This window comes from Ruditapes philippinarum, unplaced genomic scaffold (genome assembly GCF_026571515.1).
Source record: "Ruditapes philippinarum isolate M1 unplaced genomic scaffold, ASM2657151v2 ctg1804_1_1_1_1, whole genome shotgun sequence".
Classification (NCBI taxonomy): domain Eukaryota; kingdom Metazoa; phylum Mollusca; class Bivalvia; order Venerida; family Veneridae; genus Ruditapes; species Ruditapes philippinarum.
Genome location: NW_026859662.1, coordinates 5692 through 30076, shown reverse-complemented (window position 1 = coordinate 30076; position 24385 = coordinate 5692). Strand labels below are relative to the sequence as shown.

Here is a 24385-nt window from a genome sequence, read left to right as displayed (position 1 = left end):
ATTAAGGTCATTGTGAAGATTTTAGGGAAACTTGTATGTTCATACAGAAACTCAGTCCGTAAAGGTGTTCACAAACCATGAACTTCGAAACTCACAAGTTTATTGCTTTTTTGTTTGCATTATAATATATAGCCTTTGGTGCTAATTTAGATACATTTAACTTTCGAATATTAGATACCATACCTTCTTTTTAATTAAGCTGCAAAAAGGACGAAATGAATGAATACCACAGTCGAAGATATTTAACTCACCAGTATCAAGGATGTCAGTTGATCACTTCTAGTATATTAAGACATTTCAAAATTGGCAACAATATAATTACTTGTAGAATCTCGCTTATCATACATGTATTTAAAGACTATCTTATAAACATTCTAAGGGACATGATCAAAACTGGTATTAGGAGTAAAACATGCAAACACTTCGCACAAAGTTTGACGACATTTTACGACAAATGCAAATGAGGTTCCAGACGGACGCCACAGTGCTTTCACTTTTATGACAAATTGCCAGAAGAGACTTGAAAATGGAAACTGCATTCTGTTGTCAAAAAGGACTTTTTCAATTTGACCAAACTTTTACTAATGCTCAAGTTGTATTTAATTAATGACCTAACAGAAACGGCTGGATTGCAATTGCATTAGTGAAGATTTTGTTCAGATCAGTTTTAGTTGTAGAGATGATGCACGGACAATATTGTACCACTACAAACTTGATGTGTGACGATTCAGAAGGTCACAACTACATAACTTATCTACATGAAACAATATTTCAGTGAAGATTGAATACAAACCACACAAGTGGTCCAGACAATGGCCATTGGTATAACATTAAATTTATTCTCTGATACTCAATTATTGCTTCGGCCCATATTTGTTTACGTCCCAGTCTTGCATAAAAGGACATTTTAGTTCAGCAATTTTCCGAATTAAGGATTTTCCACAGGTAAATACATATATAGCATAAAAAGCTCTCCCTATTTTTAGAATAACTTTCACCACCATAAATAACTTTGACCACCATAATCTGTTTCAAGAAAACACAGTGTAAGGATTTTTCTCTTTATTTTTTAAGCCTCATAACTTATTTAGCACAGTCTATACAGAGTCAAGTACTGGAGGTTCAAAACCATCTACTCTCTCGATCTTCTCTCCGGTTTCCGTGACAACGGTCTTGGTACCACCCTCACCATGCATTTCCATCAACTTACCAACTGTAAGATAGAAATATAATTGTTTATTAATCAAGTACCGCTGAATATGCAGTACAATATCATGGTGTATGACAATTCAATGGAAGGTCATGTTTATAATAAATTTTTATTCATGTAACATGATATTGCAAACTACTACATACAAATTTCTATCAAAACATGCTAACTGGAGGTTATCTTCAGTATGCAGCAGGATATAATTAAAAGCCACAGCAACATGTGCTTGAATGGTTATTATAAGGGTGAACCAACCAAGTTTCGACAGTTCTAGTGAAAAGATCAATTCATAGATTATAAGGTTTTTTTTTCTTTTTTTAAATAGTCAGACTTTTTAAGTTTGGAAATTTTAACATGGTTTGCAAAAGATTGATAAAATTAAACAAACTATTTCAAGCAGTCAACTTTTTGTCCATTTATAATAGACATATCTATTAAAATGTTGCCTAAAAAGTCAATCTGGTTTGAGGGAAATCACAAATTCTTGCAAATTCTCCAGCCTCCAAATTGCAATTATAACCAGTATCTTTATATTACAAGTACTTACCATCAAATTTGGGTTTTTTCAGGACCTTAACTTTCCTGACATAGACATCATGGAGGGGATAGATTCCCTGGCAGGCCTTTTCAATATCCTTGCCAATACTGTCTGGGATACTGTATAAATACAATTACAAAAAAGTTTATAAAACATTGTTCAAAACAAATTCATTTAGTAGAATAAAATAAGCAAATTACACAAAAAAGAACAATCTTAAAGCTGCATGCCTCCAATAAGCAAAAAAATTTCAATAAAATCAAACCTGAGAAAAATGTACTAAGATTTTAGGAAAAGTAAAAAGGTTAAAGAATAAAATAATAATTTACAATGTAATATGTGATAAAAGATTGTTTTTTCCCCCCAGTATTTGTATAACCATATTCTAAATTATAAATTGCTTCCTTTTGGTTACTTCACAATATTTTACTTCTAAATACATTTTCAAAATGTTCACGAAAATAAGTATGAATCTGGAGGCATGCTGCTTTAAACTGAAATATGAATTATTGAATGACCGTATATTTATATAGTACACGCCTTAAAATTTTCACTCATCTTTTCAAGGCTCTGGAACAACCTGGGCAATAATTGATTTTGCTGCCCCTCGAGCTTATAGCTACTAATTAGATTATGTACACATGTAAACTTAAAACTGACTGCTTCTGTCAAGAAATGCTTTTAATGTAATAAAAGTGTAAATAACTTACAGTTTGTTAACAACTTCCTTCATGTCATTGGCAGATACCTCTCTTGTGATAATGTCAACCATCTTCTTTCTGATCAATTTGATCTGAAATATGTTCATGTATTACTTTAACAACAGAACTACAAATGTCAGACTAATTTAGGTCTATTTTGTATAACTAAGTGATTTTTCACCTTCTATAACAGAGGCCTATAAAAGCCTTTCCCAGTCGAAATTTTCTTTTAAATCATTCAGTTTTTAAAAAAAATCTTAACTTACAAAAGCTTTTTTTTTTACTTCCTAAATAAGCAATTTTAGCAGTAATTCTTCCCAAAATAAGGAAGCTAAGGCCTCTTTTCAAAGAAAATTGGTTCGCAATGGAAGGTATGAATACAATAAATAATCAGTGGTTTTTCTCACTTAATTGGGAAGATGCCTTATAAGTGATACAATTTTAACACATTCTACTTTAAATAGAAGAAAAGGAAGGGTATTAATTAACATTCAATGAGAAGATCAGTATCTTTAATAAGCAAACTCTCCAACAAATTGGCCATTCTTTCATCAGTTCAAATATTGTAATGCAAATTAGCTACTGACCTGTGCATGCTGGGCATAGCATGTCTTCTTGACCTGGTATGGCTTCTTCTTTGTGAAACCAATAGAGAACATACGTAACAAGTAGCCATCTGTTGTCTTTACATCAACATGGGCCTCAATGAGCGACTGCCATTTCTTCACCATGGAGCAAAGCTTATCTCTGGTCAAGTCCATGCCGTGGAAGTTGGTGAGGACATTACGGCCTTGAACATCTTCAGCAACAAGTTTGAACTTTCTGAAGGTGATTTCATCATTCTGTAGATCAGCTAGAGATACTTCAAATACACGACCCTTAAGTCCATCAGAGGCAATTTCTAAATAAAACAAGATAATTATTACTAATGTTTCTATACAGAAAAAGAAATATGTTTACCCAAAGCTTAAACCAACAATTTGATTCTTCAGTTACATGTAACTCTTCTGTTACTGATAATCAAGTATTTTATAAAAGCAGTATTCATTTTTTATAATATAGCTATATCGCTTGTAACCATATACTGCTCATAATGATGCTGTTGCCGCGGTCCCAACTCTTGTTTTAAAATTGGTTGCTTCAGTGGTCCCTTAATTTAACCAGCAAAATTTTACATGATGCTTATTTAGTACCAAAAGGAAGACATGTCATATAATCATTCATTCGTTATGTTGTGAGCCTTCAGTACACGGGTTGCAAATCTGTGGCATTTGGAAAAATTAAAGACCATTCCAGGACCTTTACACCATTGTAGAGGACCTTTCAGCGCCATAAAATTCGATAATCTGGTACAATACATTCGCCTTTAGAATGTGTATGTGTCCATGTTTAGGAAGTTAATTGTATGACATCATTTTACTTATTAAGTTTGTTCATGATGTCAGCCTTCAAGAACATCTACAGTTTTGATGACTGTAATTTTGAATTCAAGATTTACCTTCCCGATTGGGACAGACTAATTTCAGTACCTTCAAACACTTTACAGAATCAAGTTTTCAAACTTTACTTACTTGTACCCTGTGTTCTGGTAACAAGGGTTTTTCCAATCTGGCGAATATTGAACATGGAAGGAGCTTTAACATCATACCAGTCCTTTTTTGTGAAAGGGTCAACACTGCAAATAAAAATATGAAAACAATTTAAACGCTAACAATCACATTACAGTACTACATGCGTCAAGGTTGTTTTATCATTAATGTTGACAGGTATCAGAATGCTATCCAGTCGCTTACACATCTCCCTTTAATAGCGAAATGTTAAGGACTGTGACATATACTCCCCCCCACCCCCAGGCCCGAAATATAATTTTATTTGTTTCTTCTTCACTACCTATCCAACAAATTTGCCCCTACCCAAAAGATTTCTTCAGGTTCTTAGGGAATGAAAGTATTTTTTTCTTTCAGAGTACAATAGGTACAATTTAATCTGATATTTTAGACAGCTAGCATAGTTTATAAAGTGTTGCATATGTCAGTTTTGAATATGGTAATGCATGAAGTGTACACATACTATTGCACTTAATAAATTAACTTTAATAGTTCATTATACACATATGCATATTATTTATTATTATGCACATAAAAAAAAACTTTTCTTAGCTACCTAACCAGCCCTAAACTTAATGGGTCGGGAAGGGAAAATAAACAATTTTATTCATCTCAAATTTTGGTCCGACATTAGGGTTTCTTAATCTGACAAAAATCATAATCTACCATGTATTGTAAATTTTTACTAAGTCAAGGGCAATAACTCTAAAAATACTATATAAATCCACGGTAAAAATACCCATGTGCACAACTTCACATGCTGATGAACATTCCTGTAAGGTTTCATGACTCTAGGTCAATTACTTTTTGAGCTACGTGCAACACAAAAAGGGAACGGACGGACTGATGGACGGACAAGGGTAAATCTAAATGCCCCCCCCCCCTATAGTGGGGGCACAAAAAACACTGCACCAGTATCCTTTCATTTTAATGAAAATTATTGTGTCAACCAAAGCAGGCTTTAATTTAGTGTTGTTATAATTCTGAGCTTAATTCAGTCACATCCCTAATTGAGTGCCAAATGTCACTGGATGAGAAAAATGTGCAGCACGTCCAGGACTTGAACCTGACCCTCAGAATACCTCCCCGGGTCTGCAACTGGACTATCTGATTTACTATCAATTTTAATGACGATTCTTCACAAAATTCATCAACATTTTTTTCCTGTGATAAGACTTAACGATATACATACTATGCAACAAGTGGTATTTAATAAAAATAATGGGTAGATCTACTACAGATTTGAGCTGGAACAATGTTTTTGTCATTGTTTTAAAACAAGCAACTTAACAAGATTTTTTTAAAACCTGACAACTTCATAATGGATAACGAATTCAACAAATTAATGTGCATGTCTACATAAAATCTTGTTAAATATTCTCTACCATCTTGGCTGTGGTGGTAAATATATTTCTCAGTATTGAAATCTAGTAGGCCCTATCATTTCAATCCGTCAATATCAGGGTAAATATATATACATCCATGTGTAAAAATACACAGGAGGTTTATACTAAATCTCCACTATCAAATATTTCAAGCATAACAACATACATCTTTTTCTTTGCACCCTTCTTGCCTCCTTTCGTGAGCCTTTTATTTTTGCCCTGCGCCATGATTAAATTTAGGCTGAAAAGGAAGCGGAAGTGTCATATTCGGAAACTTATTAAAATAGACTGGTTTACTTGCTTATTCTATTTGTATGACATAAATTTTTATTAATCGTACACGCAGTCTAACTTTGTTTTGGTGGGCAAATTTTGTGAAAATGAAAAAGACAGAAAAAGAAACGATCAGTTCAGTATGTCGACGAGAGGGATAAAATTCAACTTTCTTCCAGGAGAGAGCGTACTTTGCTTTGAACCAGATCCCACAAAAGCTCGTGTTATATATGAAGCCAAGGTTTTATAAATTATTTATAATTTAGAACTTTGTCATTTTTGGACACAGACTGAGACTGGCAGTCTAGTGACTGGTCTACTCTAGTCTCTGGTCTTGTCACTTGTACCAGTTACGCTTTTTCGTGTCATATATGGCATTGATTTATTTATATAATCTAGCATTATTTTGCAAAATGTACCACCTGCTATAAATTTGTTCATGTTGAATGACGGACTATTCTCCCAAAACAATTTCCTCCCCTGACAGTTCTCCCTCAAATTTACTTCAATCAGGGATTTATATTACAGGGATCGGACACTCCCAGTTAACCCTATATAAATGCTTAAATATCTTATCCTGCACCCGATAAAGGTACATCGATTGATAATTTACCGGCGCTAAGCGAAAATGCCCGTTTGTAACGGAAAAGAGTCAACTCGGCCCTATACCAACTCGGCACGGGTCAACTCGGCACGGGTCAACTCGGCCCACTTTACAAAAATATATATAACGTATTAACTTTGCTTTGCATGTTGTTAAGGTAAATGAATAATGATAAATATCTTATTATTATATAATTTTACATTGTAGATCTACTTCTACGGAAATAAAGTATATAAATTTAGAAAAAAAAGTTATTTATATTTGTCTTGCAGATTCGATAAAATTAATATAGATCTAATGAAAATGTGTTTCCTTAGATGCATTTTGTTTGTATTAAAAGTACTATTCAAAAAATAAGAAACAAAAACGTGTTTACTTAATATCATAAGCTTCTAATTAATTGCAGGTGGTCACTTATCAAATTTGAATGAATGAGTTAGTTGGACACTGAAGGTATTTAAATTTACGGTTAAACCTACCACGAGTCAGAAATACAGTGAGATACGCAATCGGTTATCTTTACTCACTATTCTACTGATAAGAATGCCTGTCTGCTGCTAGTTCGGAAACTGTCAATCCATGTATTATAAATAATTCAGGGTTCTCACTAGGACTTTAAAACATGGAGTCCATGGACTCCCAACCCTGAAAAAGTTGGAGTCCAAAAGCGTGTCGCAATTAATATGTTTACAGATTAGTCATATAATGCTCACAATAGTATTGCTGATATTTTGAATCTTCAAGAGACTTCCAAAGTTTATAGTTATTCAAAAGAAACTCTGAACTACATAGTATAATTATTGTTTATTGTTGTTAATATTTATTATGAAATTGCATCAACACATGGAAATCGTTTTTTTTTTTCACTTTTATACCAAATCAAATTTTATTCTGGTTAAATAAGTGCACTCTAAAGACAAAAAGTTTATATTTGTAAAAAAAAAAAACGTAAATGTATATAGGCAGCATTTAGCGGAATGAAAAGGAAAATCGTGTACAGCTTCACACAGTGTGTAAGAGATTCATCCGATCGATAATTATTTTAGCAAATATCTTCAAAAGGATTAAATTGAAGATCGATATTTAAAGATTTAATTTTGATTAAATAATTAAGGGAAAATTCTTTCGCATGTTTGGCTTGGAAACCAAATTTTTTTGCGAAATTTTAGGGTTTCTGACGAACGTGAAATCGCCGATGTTCGGGTTTAAATCTAAATATCAAAGAAAAGCGTATGTGTATTTTGGTTTGTTGTCCTGGCATTTCGGCACAATATCTTAAATTCTTAATACTCTTATAGAAAGTTTTTGCAAGAATGAAACTAAAGCAAAATTGTGCCTAGAAAATGCCGAAAATATTCGACAATCATTCAAAATTACACTCATTTGTAATTTGAGAAAACCGTCTTTAAACTTGCAGCGTAAATAGTCGATAATTTTATCCTTTTGTCGGTAAAATTTGCTAATTTCCAATCAACTGTTGATCAAACATATAAAATTATCACCTCCTGTTATATCTGGTAATTACATGTACAGCACGTGTATACATTAGTCTGATCAATTAGCGTGATTATGATCGGAAGCGTTATCGCTGATTGGCTAATCGCTTCACGGGTCGATGTGCATAGGACCACCTATCTATAGACTGACACGCGCTGACGCATTTGTGTATTTGCGGTTGTAAACAATCGGTAATGTTTATGGGTCCCCAGGCAAAATTAAGCGTACGTGGAATCCTTGCTCTGAAATATTTGCGTCCAGCTGTAATTAACATGCGTACCGGGACGCCGAAATAAGCGTCCCCGAGAACCCTGTAATTACAATACAATAAATAGTGATAACACAAACCTAAATATTATCAATTGAAAAGTGGGCCGAGTTGACCCGTGCCGAGTTGGAATAGGGCCGAGCTGACTCGGGGGCCGAGTACGTTTTAGGGCCGAGCTGACCCGGATACCTTCTTTACAAAATACCATATAGCTTTTCCATTTATTATCCGGTTTTGGAAATTTAAAGTTTATTTTCAAGATAAATACTTGTTTAATTCAAATATCTAATTTATTTGTTAAAGATACAGACTATCTGTCGGCAATGACGATTAAAAAATTAACTTGACGATATCCGCGGTAAATTTACATTTTTTATATAAAACGCAGGTATTTGACATTTATTATTACGGTAACATAATAAATTCAATTTCAAAATAAAAAAGAAGCTGATGTAAGTTATTCAAAGATGATCAAAGATGCAATACTTAAGATTTATTGGGTTATGTAGTCAAATTAATTGACACACAAAAGTTTTACGGGTAATGTATTGCGGCCTTTACAATTCGCTCATAGTGAAGTAAATTTATTCATTTTTTTAATACAAGCTATTGCTGATATTGTCAATATTGCCATTTTCATAGAATATTTAAATTTCCTTCATCATTAATATCATTATTATTTTTTTTGTAAATCTGTTTTCAAATGTCGGTGCAGTGAAGTAGACAATCATCGTAACAGTAAAGTACACTCGTGTGGCTGTCTTGATTCCGGTCTTTTTAATGTCACTCGTATATTTCAATTATTTTTTTTATTTGAATGCCTGTACATAGAAAGACATTTCTGATATTTTTAGCTCACCTGTCACAAAGTGACAGGGTGAGCTTTTGTGATCGCTTTTCGTCCGGCGTCCGTCCGTCGTCCGTCCGTTAACTTTTGCTTTAAATGACATCTCCTCATAAACCACTGAGCCAATTTCATCCAAACTTCACAGGAATGTTCCTTTGGTGGTCACCTTTAAAAATTGTTCAAAGAATTTAATTCCATGCAGAACTCTGGTTGCCATGGCAACCGAAAGAAAAATCTTTAAATATCTTCTTTTAAACAACCCTAAGAGCTAGAGCTTAGATATTTGGCATGAAACATCTTCTAATGAGTGTCTACCAAGTTTGTTCAAATAAAAGCCCTGGGGTCAAAATTGGCCCCGCCCCAGGGGGTCATTGATTTTCCCTATATGCATATAGTAAAAACTTAAAAAATCTTCTTTTAAAGAACTGTAAGAGCTAAAGCTAAGATATTTGGCATGGAACATCTTCTAGTGAGTGTCTACCAAGTTTGTTCAAATAAAAGCCCTGGGGTCAAAATTGGCCCCGCCCCGGGGGTCATTGATTTTCCCTATATGCATATAGTAAACACTTAAAAAATCTTCTTTTAAAGAACTGTAAGAGCTAGAGCTTAGATATTTGGCATGAAACATCTTCTAGTAAATGTCTACCAAGTTTGTTCAAATAAAAGCCCTGGGGTCCAAATTGGCCCCGCCCCAGGGGGTCATTGATTTTCCTTATATGCATAAAGTAAAAACTTAAAAAAACTTCTTTTAAAGAACCCAATTAGCTAGAGCTTAGATATTTGGCATGAAACATCTTCTAGTGAATGTCTACCAAGTTTGTTCAAATAAAAGCCCTGGGGTCAAAATTTGCCCCACCCTGGGGGGTAATTGATTTTCCCTATATGCATATAGTAAAAACTTAAAAAATCTTCTTTTAAAGAACCGTTTGAGCTAGAGCTTAGATATTTGGCATAAAACATCTTCTAGTAAATGTCTACCAAGTTTGTTCAAATAAAAGCCCTGGGGTCAAAATTGCCCAGCCCCAGGGGGTCATTGATTTTCCCTATATGCATATAGTAAAAACTTAAAAAATCTTCTTTTAAAGAACTGTAAGAGCTAGAGCTTAGATATTTGGCATGAAACATCTTCTAGTGAATGTCTACCAAGTTTGTTCAAATAAAAGCCCTGGGGTCCAAATTGGCCCGCCCCAGGGGGTCATTGATTTTCCCTATATGCATAAAGTAAAAACTTAAAAAATCTTCTTTTAAAGAACCCAAAGAGCTAGAGCTAAGATATTTGGCATGAAACATCTTCTAGTGAATGTCTACCACGTTTGTTCAAATAAAAGCCCTGGGGTCAAAATTGGCCCCGCCCCGGGGGTCATTGATTTTCCCTATATGCATATAGTAAAAACTTAAAAAATCTTCTTTTAAAGAATCGTAAGAGCTAGAGCTTAGATATTTGGCATGAAACATCTTCTAGTGAATGTCTACCAAGTTTGTTCAAATAAAAGCCCTGGGGTCAAAATTGGCCTTGCCCCAGGGGGTCATTGATTTTCCTTATATGCATATAGTAAAAACTTATAAAATCTTCTTTTAAAGAACCCAAAGAGCTAGAGCTAAGATATTTAGCATGAGACATGTTCTAATGGGTGTCTACCAAGTATGTTCAAATAAAAGCCCTGGGGTCAAAACTGGCCCCGCCCCGGGGGTCATTGATTTTCCTTATATACATAGCAAAAACTTAAAAATCTTCTTTGAAAAAACCCAAATAACTAGAGTTTAGATATTAAGCATGAAACATCTTTAAGTAAATATCTACAAAGTTTGTTCAAATAAAAGCCCAAGGGTCAAAACTGGCCCTGCCCGAGGGGTGTCATTGTTTTTAACTATATGTGTATAGTAAAAACTTAAAAAATCTTCTTTTAGAAAAGAACTTTGATGTCAACCAAGTTTGTTCAAATAAACAAATAAAAGCCCTTGGGTAAAAATTGGGCCGGGGAGGGTGGGGGGCTATATACAGGTGAGCGACCTCAGGGCCATCATGGCCCTCTTGTTTAATGTAACGCTAGAAAACAATAAAAATATTTACAGTTTGAGTAAGTATTTTGCGAAATACAAGTAAATGTTGATTATTTTTTACACATGGCTTTTAAAAATTTCTTTGAAGTTTTATTACTTTTGAAGGGGGTTAATTACAAGGTAACAAGTGATAATTGAAAAACTTTATTTTCAAACTTTCATTACCAGGTTACATGTGATAATTGTTGCAATCTTCAAAAAACAAATAGAATTTGAATGTATATATTTTGTATGTGCCCGGTCTTTAACTACCGTCCATGGTACGTGTAATAAGAAAATGATTCTGAAGAGGACAGGGCATTTTTTACCAAAATTGTGAAGGGGCCTGTGCCTGTTCATTTTGTGAAAAAGTGTGATATGTCATAAAATTGTAAAGAAAAACAAATGACATATTACTTGGTATTTCGTGACATTTTGAAACTGGACATGGTTGATTATAATTTCTGACCTGTGTAAAATCTGCTTCAAGTCCGTACATTAACCTGGTTAACATGCCCAAAAACCATTTAACTTGATTAAAACTATTTCTTTGTTATTGCAATTGGCAAAAATTAAGTTTTAGCGGAAGGTTAACAATGTATTTCGAAGACAGAGTCCAAACATTTTGTGAAATTTCTCTTGATATTGTGAATTTTTTTCTGCCGCTTTGTGAAAAAAAATGCAATTCTAGAAATGTGAAGGGGCCTTTTAGCGGCCCCTGTTATAGAAGGGAAAAAGTCGTGGAGGATATATATAAATACAATGTAAATGTATTTTCATTATGAACATTAATTTTATAAATGAAATTGAAAATATACATCTAAATATGTATAGCTTTCTTTGAAAAATAATGAAAATAAACATATGACAAATAAATCATTTGACGTGAAGGATAACTATGAAAAAAAATCATTCTGTTTCAAAATAAAAAATAATATTATAAAACAGCTCTTCTGTATGCCAATAAAAGTTTCTTCCTTGCCAATCTAATGAATTCATCTATATATGAACGTTTGTCTTGAATGATCTGAAAATATATTTAATACACTAATAAGTAGAATATTTACTATATTTATACTAATAATATTCAATTTCAGGTAATACCGTAATCAAATAAAAAATGTACAAATTATTTGGAAATAATTCACAGAAATAGACAAATTTCAAACATGAATTTCTTTAAAAGTTAATAAGCAATCAAGAAACATTTTTTTGCAATGCAACCATTAAATCATGTAAAAAATAATTATCTTAATTTGAATTGCGGTAATAATTTGTGCTTGAAGTAAAAGGGCGTCAAAGTGTAGTGAGTATGCCTAAACAATAGGCGAATATTTTTTAGATTAGGTACTTTTTTAACTCAGCGTTGCAGCATTCTATCGGCATATTTTCATATATTAATACTTTAGCGGCACAAAATAATACTGTATCAATACATTCATTTGTGTATAATTTTTCACAAAGCTGCAATAACACCACATACTCTAGTGAAAATCTGTCTTATGTCGCACTCCGCGCGTTCTGCCATCTCTCATTCTGTCCACCTTTATCCGATGTGCTATTCCGCGCATGCGCGCAACGAGATTTTAAGCTAAACGATAGTGTCCAATCCTTGTAATATAAATCCGTGCTTCAATAAAATAAAAAAGAATTCTCTAATTTATATCAATGAATGATAAACTTATCCATTTATTAAACATCTAAATTCTTCAATAATTTTCTTTTTTCTCTCTCTTATTTATATCAATTAATAATAAACTTACACATTTATTTAACATCTAAACTCTTCAATAAAATATTTTTTTTATAGCAATTATTACCCATCACTTATAAAAATATTAATGGGGAGGAACTGTCTGCTTTTTGCAAGTATGCAGACGGTTCTCCCCCAAAATAGGGAGAGAACCGCCAGGGAGGAAACATCAAGGAAGGAATTGGTAAGGGAGAGAATTGTCTGACTACCCAGAAAGGTGCTCCAATTCCAGAAGCTTCTCCTGGTCTTTAACATGCTAAGTGTTTAAGCACTCATACACAGGACCTCGATTTAAAGACTCATCTGAAAGACTGATTAGTAATTTTTGTCGGCTAGGCTAGCTTGGGGATCGAACCCACAATGTTGAGATTACAAATTTCACATTCTAACAGAGTGAGCTATGCAGACTGGCTTATATGTCAAGAAAACTTGCTGTACTTTTTAACACCCTTTTCAGGTATTTTAATCCAACCAATACCTTGTCAACACACATTGTCAGAGGTTAAAGTTGTATTGTTGTGATTCGTTTATTAACACCTGCATTTATCATTGTGGTCTAGTGATAAATCAATCAACTCCATTCATTTGTTTAATGTTTAAATAGCAAATAAACTAAAGTGGTAATTATAATAAATTTTAATATAAAGGTACATGTATGTTCTGCTTTTGGTATGTCATAAAATATTAACTGTTTCAGTACACTTATATATCAATACATACAATATATTACCTAATCCCGTTTATAAATGTAAAATAATTTATAATGAAACATAATTTTAATTAAATGAAATGTCTAGAATGATAAACTTATAATTTGTAGTACTGGTAATCTGTTCAAAAGAATTTTTTATCTCTAAAAGAATTTCCAACTGTCAATTTGTAAACAAGTGAATATAGGGAAATGTTTTGAAGTATAAGGGTTAGTAAACAGGCCATTCCAAATCTTGATAATAAGAGTCTCACAACAGAAATAATTTCAAAAAAAAATCTTAAATATCAAATCTGTTAGTCAGATATACAATGTAAGTTAGAATTTCTTTAATTGAACAAAGAGTTATTCTAAGAATAAAATTTCAAAGGTTTGTGAATCTGGTAATACAGGAGCAGGGGAATATCTGTATGCAATTGTCATCAGGCAACCCATGAAGTGTCTGGTTATTTGTAACATCCCTAAAAATCAAAGTGTTACAAATAATTTTCGAAGTTGCGTGAAAGAGTTGTCCTTCTTGTTTTACAAACTCAGAGTTTGTCATTTACAGTACATTGTGTATTGTGAAATACATGTATTTTAAATTTGCTTAAAGTCATTTAGATAAAATGTTTTTCTTGACTTTCAGATCCTTGATACAACAGTGTATAAAGACTTAGATGGAAAAAAGAAACCTGGCTATCATATACATTTTCTACGTTGGAATAATAGGTGATTATGTAACAAACAAATTTTCTTAATCTTATATTCGTTTAAGTTTTCTCATGCTGAACATAGACCCTGTAATGTTCAAGAGAACCTTATAAGATCTGAGATAAGGTGTTCTTTCATGCAAAAAAAAGAAAAATGAGCCGCGTCACGACAAAACCAACATAATGGGTTTGCGACCAGCATGGATCCAGACCAGCCTGCTCATCCACGCAGTCTGATCAGGATCCATGCTGTTCGCTTTCAAACACTAAAACAAGTAGAGAAACTGATAGCGAACAGCATGGATCCTGATCAGACTGCGCGGATGCGCAGGCTGGTCTGGATCCATGCTGATCGCAAACCCATTATGTTGGTTTTGTCATGGCACGGCTCAAATGTTATGAATGGAGCCTGTGTTTATACTTCACTCAGACTTTGTCAAAAGTACAAATTAGTGATCATAAATTCATACTGATGTTTTGAAACCAGGGTAGGTTTAGGTATCATATGATAAAAGGAAAAGAGTGTTCATTAAATATTAACATGCTTTTACAGATTATAAATACTTGGTTTAAGATTTATCTTATACTTTTTACCATGGTCAAATTACTTGAGTATAGTATGCATATCTTAGCTCCAGCAGGTGACTGTGAGGTGGTTTTGACCCCTGGTGTTGCTTTAACTTTGTAATAGCCAGGGGAGCCAAAATCATCTTTTCCTGTTTCAACGCCATAAGACCTAAATTGTGTTGGTGCACCATAAAAAAAGTTGAAGTTTTTGAAGCTGTGTTACATTATTTATATGAAATATAATCCTTCAATCTTTGAGATAAAAGAAACTTTAAGAGGTATTGATAATTAATGAAGGGTGTTCATTGATTTCAGTTGGGATCGTATTGTTGGAGAACAGTTGGTGTTGAAAAGTTCGGAAGAAAACAAAACACTCATGAAACAACTTTCTGAAGTAGCCCGGAAATTGTAAGTTATTTACTTTTCTGAACTTATTTTGGCATTTTTTAGTATTTTATTGTTCAAGTAAGACAATACTCACATGTTCATATTAAGCTCTTGAGTGTAAGTCAGTTATCACATACTTGTGCAGTTTTTGTGACTCCATTTAAGCTTGCACTGGCATGCATATATTTTGACATGATGTCATATGGATTAATTATATAAACAAATATCAAAAGTTGTGCAAGATGTTAGTGCAGAGCAAAGAGTGTAAATGGAAAAATGATACATTATGGAATGTGATAAATAAATATTATATTCATATAGCTTCTTTTCTAAATTTGTTGAACTTGAAGAAAATGCTGGTATAATATAATAATATTCAATATGTTCAATTAATTCATAATGGAACCTACACTCATTATATTAATATGCTGTATATAATAGACTATGCTCCTTTGGGAATTGAAATTTTTATGCATAGAAAATGGTATGCATCTATAACTTTTTTTCATCATTTTTCACATTATTATAGTAAATTTGCAAGAGTGTAGTTAATTCACAAGTATGTATGTCCATGGTCGACTGATAAATGTTGTTGACTTTAAACCACTTGTCCCTCACCTTTGTGCCAGTTTGGGTTCAAATCCCGACAGGGACTTTGAATTCTTTCATGTGAGAAAGCTATCCAGTAATGAGTATATACAGGAAGCTTACAGGTAGTCAGTGGTTTTACTCAGGTGCTAGTTCTTGCCTGAAATAATGCTTGAAAGGGCATCTGAGGTCTTCCTCCACTCAATATTTTCAAGAAGTTTTGTAGATAGAGCTGGAACTTTATTCAAGAAGTTTTGTAATAGAGCTTGAACTATTTGTGCCCCCACTATAGGGGTAGGGGCATTTAGATTTACCCTTGTCCGTCTGTGCATCAGTCTGTCTGTTCTCTTTTTGTGTCACACATAGCTCAAAAAGTAATTGACCTAGAGTCATGAAACCTTACAGGAATGTTCATCAGCATGTGAAGTTGTGCATGTGGGTATTTTCATGTGGATATATTTAGTATTTTTAGAGTTATTGCCCTTGACTTAGTAAAAATTTGCAGTTTTCAACTTGTGTCGCACATAACTCAAAAAATATTTGACCTAGAGTCATGAAACCTCACTGGAATGTTGATCAGCATGTGAAGTTGTGCACCTGAGTATTTTTGTGTGGATATATTTAGTATTTTTAGAGTTATTGCCCTTGAATTAGTAAAAATTAATAATTTTCAACTTGTGTCGCACGTAAATAAAAAAGTATTTAAATTAGAGTCATGAAGACGTACAAGAATGTTGCTCAGCATGTGCATTTGTGCACCTGGATATTTTCCTGTTGATTTAATTAGTATTTTTAGAGTTAAAGCCTTTGACTTAGTAAAAATTTGCAATTCTCAACTTGTGTCACATGTAACTTAAAAAATATTTGACCTAGAGTCATGAAACCTTACAGGAATGTTGATCAGCATGTGTAGTTGTGCACCTGGGAATTTTTGTGTGGATATATTTAGTATTTTTAGAGTTATTGCCCTTGAATTAGTAAAAATTTCCAATTTTCAACTTGTGTTGCATGTAACTCAGAAAGTATTTGACCTGTAGGCCTAACAGTTTACAAGAATGTTGCTCAGCATGTCTACTTATGCACCTTGGGATTTTCTTGTGGATTTATTCAGTAATTGTAGTATTTGTCCTTTACTTAATATAAGATTTTTAGTTTTCAACTTGGACACATGTAGGCAAAAAAAATTTTGACCTAGAGACATAAGACCTCTATTGACAAATCGGTGGAGTGTGGGGAGGGGGGCACCCAAGTCCTTTGGACACATTTCTAGTTTCAAGAAGTTTTGTAGATAGAGCCGGAACTTTATTCAAGAAGTTTAGTAGTAGAGATGGAACTTTATTCGAGAAAGTTTGTAGATAGCGCTGGATCTTTACTTTATTTACTTCCTAGCAGCAAGAACAAGAAGCGAAGGAAGCGTATCCATGAGATCCTTACAGAGGCATTTAATGGAAGTCCACCATTTGAAGATGTTGAAAATGAAGAAGAAAACACTACAGATACTAATGATACTGAAGATGAGGTAAGTTTGTTTCTTTTCAAAATTATAATTTGAATTTTCTCCATTAGTTGGGGAAAAAAAATGTCTTGGACCATTTGTGGCCATTATTCCATGTTGCTGAGATACAGTCAGCCATGCAGTCACCTGTGTTGGCTTAACATTTGCAAGGAATGCAGGGACAATACTTGCAACTTATAAGAAGACTTGTAGGTCTTTGCAGGAGATTGTTTTGCATGTAGTAAAATAGACAACCTCTGGCATCTTCCTTAACTATTTAAAGGGATTAAGTTGTACATGTATTCTAAGGTCAAGCAAAATATGAAAAAAAAGAATAGCCTGAATAGGTAATTTATGTTGTAAGTAAAATAAACAGGAAAAATATAAAACAAAACAATCTTTTCTTGGAAGTAGATATTTAACTTAATAAACTTTTGTAATGTGGTTAGCGATATGATGAGCAGTATAAAATTGTTATCTTATTATTGTTTGTTAACCTGCTGAAATTGAAAGTGATAAGCCTTTGCCACCAAGATAGAGTCAGGCTAGCCTGCATTATCATGTAGTCTGACAAGGCTCTATACTGTATGTGGCTCAATATTTGTAATTTGATACTGAAATTCCATTAACTTTGAATGGAGTGTTCCAAATTCAACACAAATTCAACAGGTTTTGGGTTAAAGGTATAAAATATTATTGATAGTCATCCAATACATTTGATATGTTAGTAGGTTAGAATTTAACAGATCATGTACATGAAATGTAATAAAATGACAATCATTATAATTTCAGAGCACAGCGGAAACGGACAGTATAGGTAGTGAAAGTAAAGGTGAAGATCTGAGAAAATCCCAGGTATCATAAGACGAAGTGTATAATATTTTTCTGTGATGATTATTTGTAATGAAGATTTTAATAAACTGAATTGTTTAAAGGTTTTCTGATAGTCCTTAGTACAGTGCTTGAAAGTTTTCATATCTTTTATTGTAGTGTAAACATCAGTGCTAGTTTGTTGTTATTTTGAGGTCATTTATAAGATTATATTGATTAAAAATTTGATTTTATGCAAGAGCTGTCATCTGTAGAGACAGTATAGATGTATCACTGATATTTTTCTGTTGATTAATGATCAATACACATTTGAAAAAAACAATAATTTTGATAAATTATTTAATTGGTACTGTCTTTCATGTTTCACCAGCTATTTGCAGTGATGTTAAATAAAACTGAGCTAATTCATTTGAATTCACTCTGTTTAATCCGTTGATGTATTAATTTTTCAAAGAATCTTGCTTTGAACTTGCATTTTGTACTTTTCTTTGAAATGAAAAGAACCTTTAGTATATTTTTCATTATAAATGAATAAAATATTAAAATTTTAATATTACAGAGGCTTCATCCACAAGTAGATATAGAAATACCAGACAGTTTGAAAGCAGTATTAGATAAAGACTATTTTGCAATTAACCAGGACAAAAAGGTAAAATCTACTTTATCATAAATATGGTATAAATAAGAAAGAAAGAAGGGACAGAGGGAACAAAAAACAACAAAAAAAAACAACAACAAAAAACAAAAACAAACAAACATTAAACAGTAAACACAACTTACTTTGTTACTTATAATTATTAAGTTAAATGTTTTGATGTTAAACAATACCTTTATCAGGTTCATAATTTTACAGAAATATTGTCCTCTAAAGTATATAGAAGGATTGTTCAATATTCTGTTTGCATTATTTAAAAAGGACAAAAATGATAAATTGATAGTGTACATCAAGTTGAATATTAAGTCTTTCCTCTACTATTTTAAGATCCTGTAACACATTTTTTATGGTTTTAAATCGTAAATATGATTCTTAAATTATTGTAAGTTCCAAAATGCATTATAATAAAGGTATTACCGAATTTAACATTTCATGTAAATAAAGGGAGGTAAATAAAAATTTATTTTCTATAAAGTCTAAGTCAAATTTTGCAATAAGAAATAAATGCATATATTTTAATGATTACATATAATATGTACAAATATTTGCAGTCATATTTTACATATTCTTCGATGTTTGAAAATTGTTTTATAAGCATAATTATATGCTTAATTATTAAAAATTTAACTTTTACTTTAAACAACATCTCCTCATAAACTGCGAAGCCAATTTCACCCAAACTTCACAGGAATGTTCCTTTGGTAGTTAACTTGAAAAATTGTTCAAATAATTCATGCCAAGCAGAACTCTGGTTTCCATGGCAACCAAAAGAAAAAAAAAAAAGCTTCTTTTAAAAAACGCTAGAGCTTAGATATTAAGCATGAAACATCTTCTAGTGGGTGTCTACCAAGTTTGTTCAAATAAAAGCCCTGGGGTAAAAATTGGCCCCCGCCCCATTGTTTTTCCCTTTATGTATCACAGTATGTAGTAAAAACTTAAAAAATCTTATTTTAAAAACCCCAAAGAGCTAGAGCTAAGATATTTAGCATGAAACATGTTCTAATGGGTGTCTACCTAGTTTGTTCAAATAAGGGCACATGGATTAAAATTGGCCAGCCCCAGGGGTCATTGATTTTCCTTATATGTGTATATCAAAAACTTAAAAAATCTTCTTATAAAAAACCCAAAGAGCTACAGTTTAGATACTAAGCATGTAATATCTTCTAGTGAGTGTCTACTAAGTTTGTTCAAATAAAAGCCCTAGGGTCAAAATTGGCCCCTCCCAGGGGGGGGGGGGGGGAGTCTTTGTTTTTTCCCTATATGTATTATAAAAACCCAAAAGAGAATGGTTGTCTTCCAATTTTGTTCAAATAAAAGCCCCTGGTTTAAAATTGGCCTTGGCCCAGGGGCCTTTATACAGGTGAGCAATTTCAGGGCCATCATGGTCCTCTTGTTTTGAATTATAGCCCTTTGTGAAATGAAATTATACTCGGCCAAGTTTAAAAAAATCAGGAAAAAAGGAAACAAAGAAAATAAAGCCATACTTTAAACTCTGTGATAATATAGATAGGTGATTATATGTTGCAGGTTGTGAAGTTACCAGCAGATATTAATGTGGTCACAGTATTGGAGAGCTTTGTGAAGACTTTCATGATGGATTTCTGGAGTACAAATTATGATCGTTCCTATCTTTGTCATAATCCACCAAAAATAGCTATTGATAGAATGTAAGTAATGTTATATATATGCTAACACACCTTTGCTATGATATTAAAGTCTTAACTTGCTGAATATATGTAAGAAATTTTCCCTGTTTGAATTTTGTTTGGGAACAGTCCATTTGAATAGGGGATTTCGACAAAAATTAAACTACCAACAGTATAAAGGCTGGTCAGGTAAGCACGTTTGGCTCTATTATACTAAAAGCAAAGGCTAATTATTTCTGGTTTGATTCCAGCATATTGGGGGTCAAATATTCTTTCTGAAAAATTGTTGGTACAGGGTTTTTTTTTCTGGCCCATTTAGATGACCGATGTTGAGTTGTGCTCCCAATGCTCAAAAGTATGGGTCCCATCCCCACTACCCCAATTTCAAGGGGAAAAATTTCCAAGGAATAAAAAATAAAAGAAGTAAAATATTCTTACTTTGTTATATTTTAACTGCTCTGTGCCATAGAAAATTGTAATATAGCATTCCAAATTGTAATATATGCTTGTCAATGAAATACAAAAGGAGTTTAATTATTAATTAACCAGATATTTGATTTCTTTGTCTTATTTGATGTATACAATATGTTTTTCACCATTTGTATAAAACATCATAAAAATTTCCAATTCTGGGGGTCAGGTCGATGTTCCCATAGTGTTGAGATAAAACCTTTTGTATAATGTTTATTGTGTATTTCATTGTTCCCATAAAAGGATTTACCTTTATGAAAATGTGTGAATGCTGAGATCTAAATATGAAAAGATGGACAAAAATATAATGGATAAAAAAAAAAAATATATACATGTACTTGTTTACTTTTATATAATGCAAACTATTAATTTATATCTCAAAACGTCAGGAATGAAGATGTTTTAATTTTCATTAACCCATTGCTTCATGAGCATTTTGTGAAAAATGGCTGTTTTCATTGAAAAGTCTCCCGTTACAAGTTCAAATTGCTATAATACTATAAAAACTGCTTCAACACTAATCAAACTTGGCACAAATGTTGACTGGACCATTGTCCTTGCAACAACATGCTCAGACTTAAATTTTCTGTTACCATGGCAACGAGGGGACATCTCAAAATTGCCAAAAATCACTATTTTGCGTTGATTTTTTCCATCAAAATTGATTTCAAAGTGCTGCAACTTATCAATGGATTGAGATAGAGTCAAATGCTTTTCAGCGTTGGTTACACGTTACCTTATGATCAATCTGGGGTCATTTACAGCCTCTCACAAGTCCAAAATTTTCTTGGCGATGAGGGGGACTCCGCCCCCCTTCAAACCCCCCAAAACAGAAGGGGGCACATCCCCCTTCTGGCAACCCCCTTCTGTATCTTTTGGTTGGGGGGCCGCGCCGAAAAAGAGGTCATTTTTTTTAACAACATTTCTCAAACAAAAACAAGTGTTTGGGGCCTAAATAAGGCATTTTTTCATCATTTGAGACAACAAAAAGGGGGGGGGGGGTGAAAAGGGCGTTAAAAGGCGTGTATATGAAGTAATGGGTTAATGGATATGACAAGCTTCTAAAGCTTTTGTTTGAGGGTGTGAGAGGCCTGAGGGTGATTAACAATTTGGACCAGTTATCTAAGGCTGTGTGGGTTCGGTGATTCCAGGAGCCTGAAGATTGTTTTGTACAGGTTGGTTGGTTCTAGGAATGGTGGAGAGACTGTTAAATGAGGTTGTAGCTTCCAACACAATCTAATTAAACACTTTCAGCAAAAGCTTAAAACCCCTTTAAACAGCAACAGAGACAGACATAGATATGTAACAGTGTATTTTTGTAAATCCTTTTGTATTACATTTATTGAATTGTTGATTACAAAATGATATTTGCATATTTCAGATTACCAATGTGTAAAGAATTTGTGGATGGGTTAAGGATCTGTTTTGATTTTGTCCTACCTGTAACATTGTTGTACGAGGGAGAAAAAGACCAACATCTCAAGATCATGAACACCTTCAAGAGTAAATCACCTGCCAAACAAAAAATGTAAAAATAATTATCATTATAAATGTTTCTTTAACCAAATATGACTAGTATTTTGTTTTAAGTACATGTAGTATAAGTAATTTTTTTTTTTAAATGGTTAATAATATCAATGAAAGTGCAACTTTATATTGTCTCTAGCTGCCTTAAAGGACTGTTACTAGTTTTAATTTGGTGCCGTTCTGTGGCTTTTAGAATGTACAGAGTATGTATGTAGGTTTTCCTCCCACAAAAAAGCTGGAACTTTGTTATCTTACCTTACAGTTTAATTGTTAATCAAGAAACTTATCACAAGTTTGACATGTAATTTTGCAAAGGGAAATAAATTTTTCTTAATATGACTTTTGTTGAACTGTTTCATACAGACATATAGGAACTGTTCATATTCTATACAAGTAATTTTGTGGGTCATTTATATTGACAGAATCTATTTTGTACATTTACAACACACTGTTTAAGATTAACCTCTTCTATTTATTTGTTAATTGACCATAACTATCTAATGATTCCAGTTTTACTTTACAGATATATGCCTACTAAACTTTATCAATACATCTTACTCTAGGTGAATAACTGGATTAAAAAATTGTTGGAATGGAAAACAGTTGTTTGTGATTATAGCTTAGCTAGAATATAGGTCATCAATCTTATTAACTGATTTTATTAACCTTTTTCAGTCCCGGTGAAGATTCGCCACTTTTAAGGTCACCAAGATCGCGGACATCTGATCAGCATAATGTTGACGAACCATGGCCAAAGTTACCTAAATTGTCTCCCAATGTTGTTGATGAGGATGATGAAATAACATTTGACATTCAAACAACGCCGAGAAGAGTTACTAGAAGTAGAGTACCAGACTTACCGAAGAAATCGGAAAATGAACGCATTAATGTTAAAACAGAACAGAAAGAACATCAAAATGGAGGAAAATCTTGTAGCAAAAATGATGCAAAGCTGATTAGGAAAAGGCGTTCATCAGATCGCCAGGATGAGGGTTTGCGTCGCAGGGCGTTACGTAGTTACAGAAAGTCTAGTGAAGATTCGAGTGATAGCGAACAGTCGAAACCAGAAACAATTATGTCAGAGCCTGCGAAACCTGTTGTTAAAATTGAAAAGAATGAGAGACCACCACCTTTGTTGATCCCTTGTAACATTTCTGGTGCACGACAAAATGGTGCCGACAAGAATCCAGAGAAAGGTGCCCCAGATTCCACTGATAGTCTTGGTGATAATGGTAGGGAAGAAATCTTGGCAAACATCTTACATTGGCAGTTAGCACCACCTGAAGCCCTCAGTAAACTACCAACACCACCATGTATGATCTATGGTTCACAACATCTTCTACGATTGTTTGGTATGTGAAAATATTACTTTAATATCATCTAACATTTGACAAGACGGAAAGTAAGAAAACCTTCTACTGAATGATTTAAGTTTTTCTTTGAATATTTTTATCATTTACAATCTTAAGATCACTAGCTTCGCTCAACAGGGAGAACATTGGAAAGTTGTCCATTTAACTCTACTGCTTATTTAGAAATTGTGGGTCATTAATTGTAGGTCACTTGCAGAGAATTTTGTGAAAAAATTCATTGAAAAAAAGTCACATTGCCTCTAGGTGTAATATTTTTTAAATGAAGATATTTTTATTTACCTACAATTTTATGAAAATCACTAATTTTGTTCCCAGCTTAAATAGTTTTGTTGATTCAATATTTAGTTTAATAAAATGTTTATATGTTTTTGCAAAAACTTTTAAAGTAAAATTAAGATACCATGTTATGTTACAGTAAAGTTGCCCCAGTTATTAAGTGAGATGGATCTGGATGAGGACAGACTAGGTGTAGTAAAGAAACTTGTCCAACAATTCCTGCAGTAAGTTTTGACTTCATGTTTTGTTAATTCAAGTACAACCACATAGAAAGATCCTTTTACCTTGCTTCTGTTTGAAGTTAGGCATGGATCATACTAGTACTTTGATCTCCTTGCACAAGTAAATTTGAAAATTACTGTATGATGATGAATTACAGTACAATTATTTTGGATTTAAGAGCACCATATTGTAGTCTTATCACTGAGTGAGTGAAGAACACATA

General features: G+C 33.0%; 2 protein-coding genes across 3 annotated transcripts; one reads left to right on the top strand and one right to left on the bottom strand.

The window, feature by feature from the left end:
- Positions 1 to 1047: 1047 nt before the first annotated feature.
- On the bottom strand, positions 1048 to 5768 carry LOC132757413 (small ribosomal subunit protein eS1). Its single transcript, XM_060748687.1, has 6 exons — positions 5608 to 5768; positions 4021 to 4124; positions 3037 to 3350; positions 2459 to 2541; positions 1758 to 1867; positions 1048 to 1213 (listed from the first exon to the last, which is right to left on the bottom strand). Exons 1-6 carry the CDS (start codon positions 5667 to 5669, stop codon positions 1098 to 1100), a joined length of 789 nt encoding a protein of 262 aa, XP_060604670.1. The 5' UTR covers positions 5670 to 5768; the 3' UTR covers positions 1048 to 1097.
- LOC132757412 (male-specific lethal 3 homolog) lies at positions 5763 to 24164 on the top strand (the record flags this gene model as incomplete). 2 transcript variants are annotated; one of them, XM_060748686.1, is given in 10 exon segments in its annotated part: positions 5763 to 5955; positions 14061 to 14143; positions 15007 to 15099; positions 17059 to 17185; positions 17954 to 18016; positions 18552 to 18641; positions 20175 to 20314; positions 22146 to 22292; positions 22967 to 23643; positions 24080 to 24164. In XM_060748686.1, coding segments are annotated over 10 exon segments (1604 nt in total), but the record flags the coding sequence as incomplete, so codon positions are not given.
- Positions 24165 to 24385: the final 221 nt, after the last annotated feature.

Bases quoted from the DNA above. Each gene is read 5' to 3' on its own strand.
- LOC132757413 (XM_060748687.1), bottom strand. From the start codon at position 5,669: ATGGCGCAGGGCAAAAATAAAAGGCTCACGAAAGGAGGCAAGAAGGGT. The intron at 4,125-5,607 runs GTATGTTGTTAT...TTTTATTTGCAG, and splicing joins AAGGGTGCAAAGAAAAAGAT to TGTTGACCCTTTCACAAAAA. The intron at 1,214-1,757 runs GTAAGTACTTGT...TCTATCTTACAG, and splicing joins GAAAAAACCCAAATTTGATG to TTGGTAAGTTGATGGAAATG.